At 38.7% G+C, this 16,105-nt stretch overlaps 1 protein-coding gene across 1 annotated transcript; it reads right to left on the minus strand.

Moving 5' to 3' along the window:
- Window positions 1-8,387: 8,387 nt before the first annotated feature.
- On the minus strand, window positions 8,388-9,955 carry LOC108052289 (peptide tarsal-less AA). The gene has a single exon (XM_017134662.2). It carries the CDS (start codon window positions 9,136-9,138, stop codon window positions 9,040-9,042), a length of 99 nt encoding a protein of 32 aa, XP_016990151.1. The 5' UTR covers window positions 9,139-9,955; the 3' UTR covers window positions 8,388-9,039.
- Between the last annotated feature and the right edge of the window lie 6,150 nt (window positions 9,956-16,105).

Genomic DNA, 16,105 nt, shown 5'->3' on the forward strand with positions numbered 1-16,105 from the left:
ATTTATTTATGTTGTCAGCGATCGGCGATACTCGCCGTAGGTGGTAAATGGGGCTTGGTGGGGGTGGATTTGGGTTTGGGGGTGCAGGGGGCATGTCTGTGGCGCATTTTGTGCATTAAACGCCTTAGAGCCATTTGTATGGTTATTGATCTGATTTATGCAGACGCCAAACTTTTAATACGACACATGCGCCCATAAATGAGGTGAATGTCATTCTATATTTTCGTGCAGTGAACTTTTGTAATTTTAAAATGCTGGCTTTTGACGGGAAAGTAATAAATCTTTAATATTGTAATACTAAATATATTATTTCTATTTATAAAATTAAATATTGAGCAAAACTAATATACAGTGTTTTTAAACATGCCATTTTTAACCCGAATTTTATTAAGTTTTTGTGCTTTTGATTATCTAATTGTATTCACAGGTCAGCAATAATCCTAATTATTTGTAATGTTTTATTCAGCGGTTGAAGTAAAAAGCTGGTAGCCAATTTAAGCTAATTAGTAAATCCTTACTGATCATTAGTAATGTACAAATTATATACATTTTATTTATTTGCATAATCCATAACAAATTATTGTAATATGCTAATTGAAAGTACATATTTATTTGAATTTTATTTTTATTGGCTCGCTTCTGCTCGCTAACTAGATCATTCAGCTCCAAAATATTCCCATGTAATGGGCTTCAATTCTCCGGCTAACGTCATATTCCGGTTTTGGGTGTATTTATTCCCAAAAAAGAATTCGGCGAAAAAATAAAATAAAAGGTAAAATACTTGTTTCGCTTAAAATACGATAAAGTAATTAATTGGTGCTAATCTGTGCAACAAAGAAATATAAAAACAATAAGACTAATCGACGGCATCGTCTGGCATAGTCCCAAGACCATTGGGATACTTACGTTGTTCAGATAAAAAAAAACACAATTGAAAAATTGTATTTGAAATCGAGTTAATTAAGTGCATTCTGTTTGCCAACAAGCAGACGAGTTTTGCTCTGTTTAATCGTAATAATAGCCGGTGTATTGTTCGAGATTTAATTTAAATTTAAATTTAAATTTATATGCATTGCTTTTAATGTGCTTCTCACCCGCTAATCCCAAGGTCGCACCCCTTTTCATCATGTGGAATTAAATGTCGCGACTGAAGTGCGGATTGCAAATAATGGGTTAACTTGGGCTGGGTTTTTCGGGCAATGACTGGGCTAAAATATGCAAAAGGGCTAACTTCCCATGCCACTTATGATTAATCACAATTGAGCGTTGCTATCAATTTTAATTTCATTATAAAAGTTTACATTACCATCGACTTCCAGCAAACAAAGACCGAAATCCAAGACCCAAAAGAGGCACATGACACCTCAAACAAAAAAAAAAATCAGAAAAAAAAAGAAAAAATGGTCAAGAAGAAGCAGACGGAAACCTTTCGAAGAAGAAGCTATGTGCTATGATACCATAATCCACGAATAAAACTAAAGAAACACAGATACACACCTTTACAGACACACACCAAAAAGCTCACAAATAGTTCAATGAACTTATTTTTGTTGTATGTTGCTATGCTGGCTCTCTCTCCCTCTCTTTTCCTCTTCGCTGCGCCTGTGTGTATGTGTGTGTATGTATTTATTTATGTTTTATTTTTATTTGTTTCGTCTATTTGAATTCATTTTTATGTGCCCACAAGGTGGGAAATATTTTTGGTCAAAGTCAACCGAAAAATGCATTGGAAGCTCACGTTACAAATACACCTGTGTCTTTCTGCGATAAAGTATCTGACAGATATTCATTCCAACTATCTTATAGATACATCTAAATTAAAGATATCTTTTTGATGATCGAAAATACATTTACATTTACAACGACCCTTAAACGAAGTCTTTTTTTTGTCTTCTTTGATCTGCATTTTATTTTCTCTACCGGTGTGTGTCATAAAATATTGTCACGTAGTCACCGGCCCTCGTTCTTCTGGATTGTAAATTTTGAATGAATTTTGATAGCTCTGCAAAAACAAAAGCAGAAAAAAATTTATTTTCACATGCCTCTAATCAAGTGTGAATAATCCCATTTTGGGGCCAGTCAGTAAGCAAAAAGTATTTAAGCTTAATTGTTATGCTGATAGAGGAGGCGCTAGATGGATTGGTTTCAGCTTCAGGCCCAAAAAAAAAAACAAATTAAAGGGAAAAACAAAAAGCACACAAGAGTCTCACCTGACAGGTGTACAAACACACAGGTAGCCAGGTTTCAGTAAAAGTGTGTGTGTCGGCCAGCTCACGTTTCGTTTGCCGTCTGGGGAGCTCCAAACTTCCAAACTTGAGAGCTCTTTCTGTCTGTTTTGGCCAAATACTTTGATATTTTTACATATAAAACAATTATGAATATTCCCGCACCTTAGTCGCGTCGAATTGTAATTGCTCTTAAAGGTTTGTAATAGCGTCAAATAAGGAGATCTTACAAATATTTTAGTAAATAGTATAGTCTCAATCAAATTTATCTTGTTAAATGTTAACTTTTATATTATAGAAACAACACAAAATGAAATTCAATGGTATTACTCATTTCTTGCACGTTTGCATTAAGATATTGTAAATTTCTCTATATATAATATTCGTTTGTTTAGTAAGTTCTTAATAGTTTTATTAAATTACATTTTTGGGAAAAATTACAACTACATTTTTAGCGTTAACCGTACTAAAACATATGAGAATTACAATTGATTAAAAAGACACGAAAAATGAACAATGGAAAACATTTATGAACCCAGCTGGAATTCAATATACCCCATTCAAGGGCTTCGCGGTGCCAAAAACAATGTGTAATAGGTTTTTAATTGAATTGTCGCAAAAACGGCATACTTGGCTGCTTTCGAAGTTATTTTTGTTTGATTTTACGAGATGTAGGCGCGTGCGTTCGGGTTTGGGTGCTATTAATTAATTGTCATGTGCTTATTACACAATCTAGCTGCTAGTGGGCGGATCGGGTAGCGTGAGCTGGTATCGTTGAGATGCTGAAACAGGGACTGACTTGGCTTACGCAATATTAGAGGAGTAGCCAAGTTTGCACAGGTGCTGCTCCCGCTGCTGACGTCACTGATAGTGGCTGCAAACACAAACGGCCGGCAACTAAGTACACAAAACGACTTAGATATTAGTTTCGCGACTGGCTGCGCAATTGGTTAACTTGGACTTGGCCAACAAGCCTAAAGTCAGTGCCAAGCAATGAAAATTGCAACGTGTTTTGGCACTAGACGTGAAAGTGGCTAAGTGAGTGGGTGAGTTTGTGATGGGGGGGATATGGGCTTTGGAAAGGAGAGGGTAAAAACGGCCCACACCAAACGTCAGTTGTTTGGCTTTTATGGCACGTAATTTGCAATTGGCAAAACCAAGTCCAAGACATTCAACGCGACTGCCTCTTTTGCTGCTGGCAAACTTTTCACTTTTCATTCTGCGCTTTTCCACCTTTTCCAATTTTTCCTTTTATTTTTTACTTTTTTTTTTTGCCATCTAACGTACGTGCCTCATGGTGCATATTTTGGCCTGTTGGCCTATTAAGTCCTGGGTTCTTGTTGGCCATGGGCCAAAGTCTGCGTTGAGTACTGGGAAAAACCAAAACCCCCATTCGCACTAAGGCTTAATGTTGTTTTCAAAGACAGGCGACCCATTTTGCCTGCATATTGCGCATACGCCCTGTGGTGAATCAAATACAATCCACTTATGACTAATGCCAGATTAAGCCGAAATGTAAGATTTGGCACGTGAATCGTCGTTAAACTATGCGACAACAAGTTCAAAAATATTTAAAATATTTTTCTTCTCTCTTTTTTTTTTGTTGGTTTTGCCAAAATACAAATCCAAGCAAAGAAAAAAATATTTGCAAATTAGGAGAAACTCTCATATTTTTGAAGGCACCCAGAGAGATGAAACTGAAACTGAAACTGAATATATAACAAAAGGCACTTGTCTGGGTGAAATTTTCACTAGATATTCAAATGAACCAACAACAAATGTGGCTGCTGGCTAAACAAACAAACAACAACCAACACACAAAAAACGGAAACCGTTAAAGCCAAAAAAGACAACAACATCAAACGTTAGTTTTGGAGTCGCTTTCAAATAGTACACTGGAAATAGTTGAAAAGATTTATTTATTATTATTGAATCCAAAAAGTATTTATACAAAAATACGTGGGACAATAATTGATTACCCTAAAAATTATTAAGAAAAATAATTTCTTGCCTTATAAATTATACAACCAAATACAAAAGTCTATTTCTTAGATAGTATTTCTGCATTGATAAAGAAAATATTAGTACCAAAGGGGTAATTTTTCTTAAAGAAATGAAAATATAGTTTCAAATAATATGTATTATTATTTTAACTTGGAGATCTTTCCCGACTCTTCCACTCTATTGATCAGTCCAGTTGTTTTTATCAGTGTACGAATCGTTGTCGTTGATGTTGCTGCTGTTGATGAGGCGTGCTCCGTTGTTTACCCCACTTGAAAGCGACTGAAGATCAATGGATTGTATGACCAAGACCAAGACCAAAGTTGCTGGTGTTGGTCTACCACTTTCGTTGTTACTGTGGTTGAATTTTTGTCTGTTTTTTTCCGAGACGTCGCTAGAGCTTTGAGCGATTTTTCATTGGAATAGAAAGTGAATTGAATTTGTTTTCGCTGGCGGACGGCGCGTTTCATTGCTCTTGACGTTGTCGTCTTCATTGGGGTGCCGTTGTTTACACTGAAAACAACACACGATTGAACGGAAAGCAGATGCTGGCAGCGGCAGTCTTCTGGAAATTGGACCATGTCATTGACCTTTTCGTTTCGAGTTGCCCCAAAAGCAGTGAGAGTGCTGTTTGTTGTTTATCTGCTAGTTTCAGTTGTTGTTTTGCCCAGGGAAAAACGTCAGTGAAAGAGAAGCTTTTATGGTGATGCTCGTGGACTTTACTCGAATGCAAATATTGGTGGTGACCTGGGTATTTTTGAAATTTCCAGACTGTGACAGGAGAATTTGGGAACATTTTCAGAGATATTCCCAAGACCAGAAAATAAGCAAGCAATAACTATTAGTTTAAATGCAGATTTAATGACAATTTGAAATAATTGTTTTCAAACAGGAACACAATTTTAAAATACTGTTTTATGTGTAATTAGTGAATAAACATTAAGATTTTGCATTCAAATAAAGCCGATAAATTTATTACAGCTAATCAATAATAAAAAGATTTAATTTATATCTAAAGATTACGGGATAAATATATTATACATATGTATAATTTAACTTCTGAGACTATTCTGTAAACATGAACATAAATTTCATCATATTTTCGTATCTTATTTCGCTTTCATTCAGTGAGTTATTATTATTATGTTATATTGTTTATATTAAATTGTGCCTTGATTGTTCATAGGTAGAAATAGTTTTCGAGCTTTTCTCACTGTCACCAAATGTATAAGTAGTTTTTTAGGGTATTCTGTTAAGTGCATTATAATTTCATTTAACCTGAAATTCTGCCCAAGCCATTCTGCCATTCTAGGTGTTGGCTTATGTCCTACATTTGAACGTCTATTTTTGGTTTCTAATTAAAATAAACTAATTTCGGGTGCCATAAATAAAGTAAAACGTCTTCTTTTTAATGAAATAAATCTAATCTAACTAATCTAGCCATCCAGAGAGTTGTTTATGTCCCAGATTGCTTTGACATCCACTGTCGCTTTCTATTTGTGGTGTCTTCTAGCATTTTCCAATGCGGAACCGCCGAACCACGGGCTGCAGTCTGCTGACTCGATTTCTTTTACCAAAATGTGTAAATTGAACACAGAGCGGCGGCATCGAGCCAATGGGTTCATTCACCTTTCGCCTAATTATCAAAATACATAAGCGGAGTGTACCAGAAAGCGATATACATATGTATTGGGGACCAGAGGCGTGCAAAAGCTTCGACCAAATCAAAGCAAACCAAACCAATCCGATGACGAAGACTTCGACGACGAAGGCGACTCGAAAACTCGACAACTCAACTTCAATGAAATCAATTTTACGATAATCATTTTTTGAACGGCCCAGAGAGAGAGAGGCCCGTGTGAAGCCCTGCCGATTCCGATTCCGATTCATATATAAACATTGATTCAGACCCGGCCAGCAGCTCATGTACCGTTGGAAATTTCTTGCCTTTTATTTTCTTTTCTTTTCTCAGCGCTGTGTATAAATTTTGTTTTGTATGTGTATTTTGTTGCTTTTTTTCGTTGTTATTGTCTTGCACAAATGTAGGTCAAGTTATACGTTCGCCAGTCTGTGTGTGTGTGAGAGTATCTGTGTGTGGGGCTCGTGGGACGGAGTTACCAGTACCAGGGGGAAGGGAAGGAAGAGGGGCGGATCCGGGGGCGGTACGGGGACTGTCATCCCGTCGCACTCTGAATGACTGACTAAAAGTCGGGCGAAGAGTCGCAGGCACTGGCAGTATTTTCTAGTAGCTCCATCCCCGGCCAACTTTCACTTAGAAAGTTCTGCTTGCGGTTATACGGAATCGGTTTTTGACTGGCTTTTCGTTTTATTTGGATACCCTTGCCGAAGGTCTCAGTGTTTATTCCCAGAATTCACACTTCCCATGGAAGAAAGTATGCAGAAAGGAAAGATCTGTCTTTGCTTTAATAACTTCTTAAAAGCAACTTGTAAATAGCTTTTGGTACTAAGCCCATATTAATAATTTGCTTTAAATATTATATTAAAAGTCTGCCTTTAACACTAAAACTTTGTTTATATTTTTTAAATTTTATAAAAAAAAAATCATTTAAAAGGAACTTAGTCAAACGGATGCGCTGTAAAGCCAGATCCTTAATGCCTAACTTTGCTGATCTCTTGAACTAATTTAAAGAAAATTGTTGAATAATTGAACAGTCTTATCTTGTACTCTTAATTTTAATAATGCAACTATGATTGCTCTAAGAGTGTCTATTACCATTTCCTTGGTGGATTGGGTTCATATCTTTCTATTAGTCATAGCTATTACAATAAGATAAATAAAACCCTGGAGCTTAATCAACCTGTAACCTTTTCTGAGTCATATTATTACAAATGTTTTAAAACAAGTTTTAAGAATTGTATTCTTAGGCTAAAATAGATTCTAAGCTCAAAATTGAGTAACCGGAATAACCATACATAAAAACCTAAAACAATAAAGCCTAAACATTTGTTTGAAAATTCCTTAAAATTTGTTCTTTTGTTGACTTTCATTAAAGCTAAAAGAAGCTTGTAAAATAAAAAGTTTTAAAGTGTAGAAGCTGGCTTAAACGTAACATGAAGGATGGAAAAGAATGGAATATTTTGCAGAAGAAAGCATGGATCGTTGAAGGGTATTCAGAGCTTCGCTTAACTTTCTTAGCCTGAACTGACTTAACTTGGCTGTTTTTTTTCGGGATGTTATGAGTTGGCTTACGGTCTGTGGCTGAAAGCGATATTCATTCATGTCACCGGTGGCCGAAAACAAGTTAACTGGGTCAGCATGTGTTTGGGGGTGGGGGTGGGGGTGGGGGCATGGGAAGATCTGATTGCTCTCCGTATCTGGACGTATCGAAACGGATCGAATCGAATGATGATCGCTTAATTGCATTTTCAATGCGAATCGCTGAATGTCTGGGAAAGCTTTCCGTTAGGCGACGTCATCGTCGCCGGCGGCGCAGCAACCTTGGCGATCAGCTGTTTGCTCCGAGTGGATTTCCCTGAACTTCATACTGAAAAGCTAATGTGCGCGTGTCTATTAATAGACTCTCTTTCTCGCAGTTTTCCGCTCTCCCAGCGCGGCGAAGCTCGGCTCTCTGGGGACTTCCTGCTGGAAAAACCTGCTGACAGAGAGCGGGAAAAGCTTGGGGCTCTCTTAAGTGGAAACGCGCTGGCTCTCTCAGAATCACAAGTTCTCGGCTGTTGTTGTGCTATTATTGACCTAATCACTTGTGGAGCACAAACGAACATTGAACTTTTACTTCCGCATTAGCATTGCCTGCTAGATTTGCTCTTTTGATCGTCTGGGCAATATTTTTGCATTTGGAAAATGCGTTTTCTCCCCCTCCCTCCAGACTCAGGTTTTCAATTTTTATTGATCATTTCCAGGCCGCTTGGCCGGCGGCGACCGCCCAGTGACATTAATTAATGCCCACAGATTCATCAAATATGCGCTGGCCGTTTGGAAAATCATATTTTATGCTCCCCCGGCAGCAATTTGTCCGCGGCAGAGCCCCCAGAGATTTCCAATGGTGTGAGTTAGTATCTGTGTATCTGGAAAATCTTGTAATTTAATGCGACAATTTTGTGCTGGGCGCTGGTCCATCTATATAAAGGGCGTATCGGGAAATGAAGAGGGTCCCTTGGCAAAGAAAAATGCACTCGATATTTTCAGTTTTAAATATGGTTTTCTTTTAATATAATATTTTTATTGGTGTGAGAGGTGTGTATGGGTTGTCTGGATGTTGGTCGAAGGTGTAGACATATAAATAGCTTAATACGCTTAATATCTAAACAAAATTTCTCGCTCCGAATGATTTTCCTTGCTCTCAACGAGAGAAAACATTACAAATCGTTGGCAATAAATAAAATTATAATTTAAACAAACGAAGATTTGCTCGGGAAATATGACACTAAACGTAATACTCTTTGCGTAATCTTTTCCAACTTGAAGAAGCAATTACAAGTGTATATATATATATATATAACATATATGGTGTATGTGTGATACGATATATAGGATATAGGATATGTGCGCGTTTCCGTGTTTTGTGAACAGCAATGAACAATATTTAATTTAAATAGTATGATAATAATAAATAATTAATATAATAGGTATGGTAGGCTACGCAAAAACTACATAAATACAAAAGTTTGCATCGCATGGTTCGGGGAATCCCCCAGCTTTCTCCGTCGCCGACAGCTGGAAGTCTCCTCGCGGCCACGAACGCGCAACCAGCGCGCTCCCCCAATCATGCCCAGAATTTTTGGATAAGGCAAAAGGCGTTATGGGGTTGTTGTTGTAGTCAGGGATGTTCTCCTAATACTGCCCGGTTGGATCCAGGCAGTCCTGTCGCCTTTTCTGGCGTGTGTCCTGCGAGTCGCGGGGTCGTCGATAGGTTCCTGTGGGATCCAGCATTTTGTTTGTTTTGTGTTTTGAGTGGTTTATGAACTGAAGATTGGGTTCTTCCTTTGCTATATTTAGCCCTGTTTGCTTGGCTAAATGTGGTTTCTGAGTTGGTGACCTAGTAGGTGCCAGTGGGGTCCAAATCGAGCGACATTTTGATACGGTTTTTGAAGACTTTCAACTGGATACTCAAATAATATACTTCTGTTCGCTGCTCCTTCTTCAGTACTGACCAGTGGGATCCAGATAGGCGGCCATTGTCAATATCTTTGATTTATTAGGTATATTTTAGGATTTTAAACGATTTTCTTCTCCTTTACAATAGCTTCTTTAGTACTGGCCAGTGGGGTCCAAGTAGGCTGCCATTTCGAATGTCGTGTATTGACCAAAAATACTTGAATGACAAAACTGAGCTGGCTTTTTGTTGCTGCTGCTGCTGCTGTCGATTCTCCTTTGTTTAATTTGAATCAACGCGATATTAAACTTTATACTGGTTCTCGTCGCTGTTGTTGTAAGTTCTTTTATTATCACCACCAGTTGTTGGGTTTCTTGGCTGATTATACAGTCACGATTGTGTGTGTTTGGGTATTATTTTTATTCGTGTGTTTAAGAGTCACTGACACTTAAGAACGCTTAAATACATTTATTGTATATTAATAAACTGCCGATTTGTTTAGTTTTTGGGGAACCGCACGTGAAAATTTTTAAGGGGTTACGTGAAAATCAACGGACTTTGCGAGTTAACAACTGAATTGTACTGCTGCTGATTTTATTCTCTGCTGATCTGCACTCGTCGAATGTTGTCGATCTTTTGATTTGATTTTCGTCAAGTCGTAAGCTTAAATGCTCGACCGGCTCGACGTCGCTGCCGGCGTCGCAGTCGGGTGTTGTGAGAGCGGGAGCGAGTGCAAAAGAGAGCGATAGACGGCAGGTGCGCTGCTCTTAATGGGCCCATCTCTCTTATACAAATGAGAGAGAGTGAGTGGGGAGATCGGATTTTCATTCATTTTTGCCCAGGTAGAGCGCATCTCACTCTCGCTCGCTCTCTTCCGCTCTCTCTTTCTCTCTGCTCACACCCACCTGGATTTCATTCACGAAACAGCTGTTTCTGATCGAGTGCCCTCGTTATGCTCCCGTCCAGGTGTGTGTGTGTGTGTGTGAGGTGTCTTTATGTCCGACCTGCCAGTGTGTGTGTCAGAGGAACTCAGGTAGGAACTATCCTGGAATACCATTGGTCCTCCGATTCCCGATCTTCGATCCTGAGGCATCAGACTCCACCTTTTTTTCGGTCCCTCAACTAATTGATGTCCATCTCCTGGCCAAATTGGTTTGGTACAGGCCAAGTACACTCGAAAAAAGGATTGCTATTCAGTTACTATCCGCATTGTCTATGAACAGATAATTACTTTAAGTATAGACAAGTATAAAATAAAATATAAAATGAATTTTCAGTTTTAGTTAGTTATTTTAGCTAAATATATTGTTGACACACAAATTATATTCTGTAACGTTTATATAGATAAACTCAGATCCACTTAATTTAAAAATTGATCAGACTGATCCTTTTGTTGTAGTAACGATCTAGCCATTTTCGATCAATTTGATTATTTTGAAAGATATGAAACTATTTGGATTCTATGAGTAAAAAATGTTTATTGTCGTTTCTATATTACAATACTATTGTAGTTTTGTACGATATTGTTTTTAATGTTAATGATTTAAGGTATGTGGCCAAATTTCACAATAATTGTAATAAGGTAGAGATTTTGCCAAACGTTTGTAAATTTTATCACATTACTTTTATAAGATCTGACCTATTGTTAATCTTCATTCATGAAATCTCAATAGGTCATTTGTAAAATCCTTTAAGCTTCTGTCTCAAAAAAGAAGAAAATATATTTTGTATGGTCATCAACTTGTTTTCCCTGTGCAAACGAGCAAATATAGATGTTAACCGAAGATTGTGGCTGTCGCCGCTTGGTCAAACAGATACGCAGAGGATCCTTGCCAAAATGCTAATATCCTTATGTGCCATAAGTCCCAAATTAATGGTCTTTGAGCCGGCGGCGCGACGGCCACTGCCCACTTTACGTGACATTTGTGGTAGCCTAAGCCGGGCCAACTCAAAAGGCTTAGGCCGCAACTGCCGACTCATAAAAAGGATAAACGCTCGGCATGAGTCAGCAGGCCGAGTTTAACCCACCGACGGGTGCTTCCGCGAAATGCGACACCGGAGGCAGGTCCACTCACAAAGGGCCACAGAGATGCGACAATGCGACAAAAAAATAAAACACTATACTGCACCGAAGTGTTGCAGAATTTGTCGATTTTGTCATATTTTTAACCCAAAAATTGCTCTGTGTCCAAGTCAGCTGGTGATTCCGACAGCAGGCGAGAAGCAGATTACAAGATGTGTCATCTGTCGCACAATAGGAAATATAAATCCTTTCGTTTTATTACAGCGACGTAAAAAACTCAAAAATAAGAGAGGCAGCCGGGAGTGGCAATGGGACTTCCGGCAGGGTAAAAAGTATTCGATTCAGAGGCGGCTGCTCGGCACGAGCGGGGTAGGCAACCCTTTGGCACGGGCTGGGGATCGGGACTCACCTTGAGATGATGATGCTCGCAGCTTGTAAGATGATCGCCACAGCCATTGGCACGGGCTAGGGAAAAAGGAGGGGACTGCAAACCCTCAAGTTGAACTGATTTCTGGCCTTTGAGGCGCTTGATGATCAAATGATCTCCAATTAAAATCATTTAATGGTGTCCAATTCGAAAACGTATAATAGTTGTTCAAAATCTTAATTAACTAAGTAACCTCTTTCATAGGCAATTTAAGTTTTTATAACTAATAAGAAAATTTAATGTACCATACTACCATTTAGCTTTTGGCCCAAAAAAATCATTTTTTAGAGGGTCTATTTGCTCTAACTTGGCTAAAATATAATGCTCAGCCATTAGAATGACTGTTTTGTGCAACTGAGGACCTAAACTATCGACTTTAGGTTGATTTGGAGAAATTTATTTTTTGACGGATTTTTTCATTTTTTATAAGGGGTTATATCGTCTTTTTTTACGAAATTTGGAGAAAAATTAATTTTTTGAGCTGTGAATGCCAATCGATTGGAAATTTTATAACGAATTCAACGAGGTATGGCATTCCATCATTTGACCATTAGTTCAAAGGGTTTTTATCAAAAAACTGAAACTTGGGATGATTTTTTCCGGACCATGTTTTTTTGGTTTTTGGTTAGATGTGTAAGCTGTGGAAAATAGTTTGGAAAATCCTCTTATGTTTTAGTAACTCATAAAAAAGGAAGCAAAGCGGTGGATCGCCCTTAAGCGGAAAACCTCTGAGGTCCATTAACCTTAGGTCATCTGGAGTTTTCTCCGTTAGTCTATTTGCCTTACCTGGCGTGGGAGCCCCAACCGAAATTTACTTTTTTGAGAGCTGCCCCGGATGCTCATCATCCTCGCTGCATTTTGGCGCTTCCGCTTCTGGGTTTTCACTTTCCAAACAGTTTTTGCTTTTTTTTATTAACGAATTCGTTATGCATCGTTTGGGTTTTCGTTTTCCTTTCCGTTTTGCACCTTTTGTTTTCCTAAAACGCGCCACGTGCCACATCCAACATTTGTTGGCACAACTGTCAGTCGGTGAGTTTTCCCCTCGTTCACTTTCCCTGCCGCATTTGATTTGTAATTCGATCAATTTAATATTTTTTAGGGAGCCCAGGACGGCTGCTGCTGCTGCTGCGGTTTTCTGGTTTAACGCAGCAGCCTTATGCAATGTTTGCCGAGGGCCCAGACTCAAAGAAAAACCTCCAAACGGTCTTGGAGATTTTTTAAAAATTTGGGTCAATGTTCGTAGTTGATTTCGTTTTGTGCACATTTAACAGTATTTTCCGCTGACTTTTCTTGCTCTTGGACTTGGCCATGCAATGCTGCACTTTTTTGTGCTTTTTTCGGTTTGTTTGGTTTTCATAAATTGCAATTGCAATGGCAGAAACTTGTTATTGTTGCCACTTGCGATGTTTGTTGCTGCCGCGTTGACAGTTTGGGCATTCGTTTCGTGCTTTTGGGCTGGGACTTGCTCTTGGTGAATGATAAATGGTTACTGCCTTGCCTGCAGAGCTCTAGGCCAATACACTGAAGTGGCTCCAACTGCTTGGCACTTTTAATTAGCCGTGGAATAAGCTGGTCCAACGTAACTGTAAGAACTTGGTCCACTTGACCCAAATTGGCGATTAGAACGGAATTGGTAGACTTTTCTTGGAAAGTCAAGATCTGCAGATTTCTGCGATACTGTTACCAATGTAAGCGGATTCTGAATTTGGCTGTGGAAATTTGGTGTCAGGTAAAAAGGTTATAATATTTTGGTTAAGACAAGATCTCCGAATATCCTAAATTGATTGTTCTGACTCTTTATCGTTTGTCTTTAGAAAATGTATGTATTTTTCAACCAGCTTAAAATAAACTATTTCCAATTAACACCGGTTCATTTTGTTAATATCCATACTGTTCAATGCTAGGATATATCTTCAAATTCTAGCTGTAAAATAATGAATACTGCCCTTGTAGATTCCCCATGTCGCTGACTTTTCTTCATAGAATCCTGACCGGAGCAACGACTTGTCCAAGTTTGTTGTGATCCACGTGCCCAACGGCACCAGTATAAATTACATTGTGAACTTTTACTCCAGATTTGGCCAATGGATTAAATCAAGTAAACGTGACTGTGATGGAACTTTTCCTCGATTTCCAAACACCTAGCACGCCGCACAGCCACCGAATTGCGATCCCAGTCGCCGCATTTCGCTTGTAATGACTGGCGAATATGTTAAAGACTCGGCAGAATCGGGGAATTGAATATGCTAAATCGATCTATCGATTCGGTTCATAACAGACGCACCGACGCACAGTGACGCCGAATGCAAATGCCCCGGCCATTTCATTTGTCTTTCGGCCAACGTCAATAGCCGAAACTCATTGAAAGAACGGGCCCAGGATATTAGGTAAGTCGTTCTCCGTTAATGGCACCAATATGAGCATATGAGAATGCCCGCGGGCGGTGCATAAGAATCTGCATATGGATGTGGTTGTGGATGTGCCAGTGGATGTGGCCTATACGGACTGTCGATCATTACACAGCGGTCAAACGGTCATTGGCCTGCTTGCGCATCGGCCGCCTATCTTGCAGATAGATACTCCTCCTGATCCGCAGCTCTCGATGTTGCCACCAACTGAATGCTGCTCGCCGGCACGTAAGCTGTCTTGGCATCTTTCACCATGTGTTGGCGCGGCTTACGCAAAATTATTTATGAAAACAGAGTCCGGCAACGAGAAAAACAAGCAGATAGAAAGGCTACTGGGGGCCATCGAAGTTGGGTATACCCTAGCAGGTCTTTAAAGATCAGAATTTCGGGTCTACTTTGCTAAGTCCTACTTGATTTCTTAATTCGAAAAGGAATACTTGGGTATATTTAAAATATCTAGCAACAACTAGAGCAGCTCGCCAGCATATCAGAAAATTAAATATGTGGTTTATTCCGGCTTAATTATTAATATGTATTCTAAAATACATATGTACCTATTACTTAAATGCTTTATGCTGAGCAACATACATGTTTAGGGAAAGACCAACTCATATATCATCAGTATCCTATCGCTTTGTAACCCATGATCTAAACTAGTTTATATGCAATCAAATTTCTTAAAATAACAGTATTATTATTCTAATACTAATAGTTCTTTAATAATTTAAGATAGAATAAATACATTCTGCTTGTAAGTACTAAAAAGTTCAACATGAATGTGTGCTTACAAAATAAAGACGTAGACTCACTGTTTTTCATTTCAAAGCAAATGCGAAGTAATTAATTATCGTTTTAAATAGAAATACAGATTTATATTTGTCACATCTCGGAGTCTAAGGCTTATAGAATTTTAGAGCCTACTGCTAGAGTACGAAGACAAGCACTGTCTTCGAGCTGCGGGCTATCAATCAACGACAGCGCCTTCGCTATGGAAATTTCCGGGCGGAGTTCTATGGAAATTCCGAATCGATTTGAATATTTGACAATCGGCGGCGGACGGACTGCGATTGTAAGTGCAATTATCGTGCAGTGTATCTGGTAGCTGGGGACAAGTAGTGCGTGCGCGTATCTTTTGCATGCCAACTATGAACCTTGTTCGCGCTCTTGTTACAGCTTTGTTATTGATTTCATAATTTATCAGTTGCGCCTGTCAATGGCCATTAGATCAATGCATCGCATTGCCTTCATTACAAAGGCGCCGCCATCTGAATGGGGGATTACTAAAGCCGGAGGGCGGTGGCCTTCCACAGGGGGTGGCATGTATGGAGGGCAAAGAAAATAAATGACAAATCAATCTGCTGGCAATCAAAATCGACTTCCCCATGGCTTCGTCGCGATTTTCACCCAATAAGGAAGCAAAGCAGCCAGCAGCACATGCAACATCAACAACAACCAGAAACTGCAGTCAAGCAAAACATAAAATGAGCAAAGGCCTCCCTACACTGAGGAAAAATCATTCACCTGCATAACCGAACAGGTCGCATAAATCAAAAATCAGGAGCATGGTGGATTTAATTTCGAATAGTGATTGCCCCGAGTTTCTTTCTAGAACAATCTGATGAATAGATCTTTATTTTAAGCCTGAATCTATCAGGCTTTTAAATAAATAAATAATACATTTTTACCGAGTTTACTGAATTTAACTTATCCTATCAAATGATGTAACGGCGAACACCTAATAGATTTTGTAGACGCCGCACGCATCAGTATTGTAATTTAATAAGTTACATTACTTTCAATAAAAATGCCTTATATTTGGTTAATTTTATTTTGATTTTCCGTTTTTACTATTTAAAAAAAAATACCAATAATCTTTAAATGAGGATGTTCCTCATCATTAAAAATATGGTTAACAAGAATGCGGTGTTATTATTTATTATAACGAT

The sequence above is a fragment of the Drosophila rhopaloa genome, unplaced genomic scaffold (assembly GCF_018152115.1).
Source record: "Drosophila rhopaloa isolate 14029-0021.01 unplaced genomic scaffold, ASM1815211v1 contig_167, whole genome shotgun sequence".
Classification (NCBI taxonomy): domain Eukaryota; kingdom Metazoa; phylum Arthropoda; class Insecta; order Diptera; family Drosophilidae; genus Drosophila; species Drosophila rhopaloa.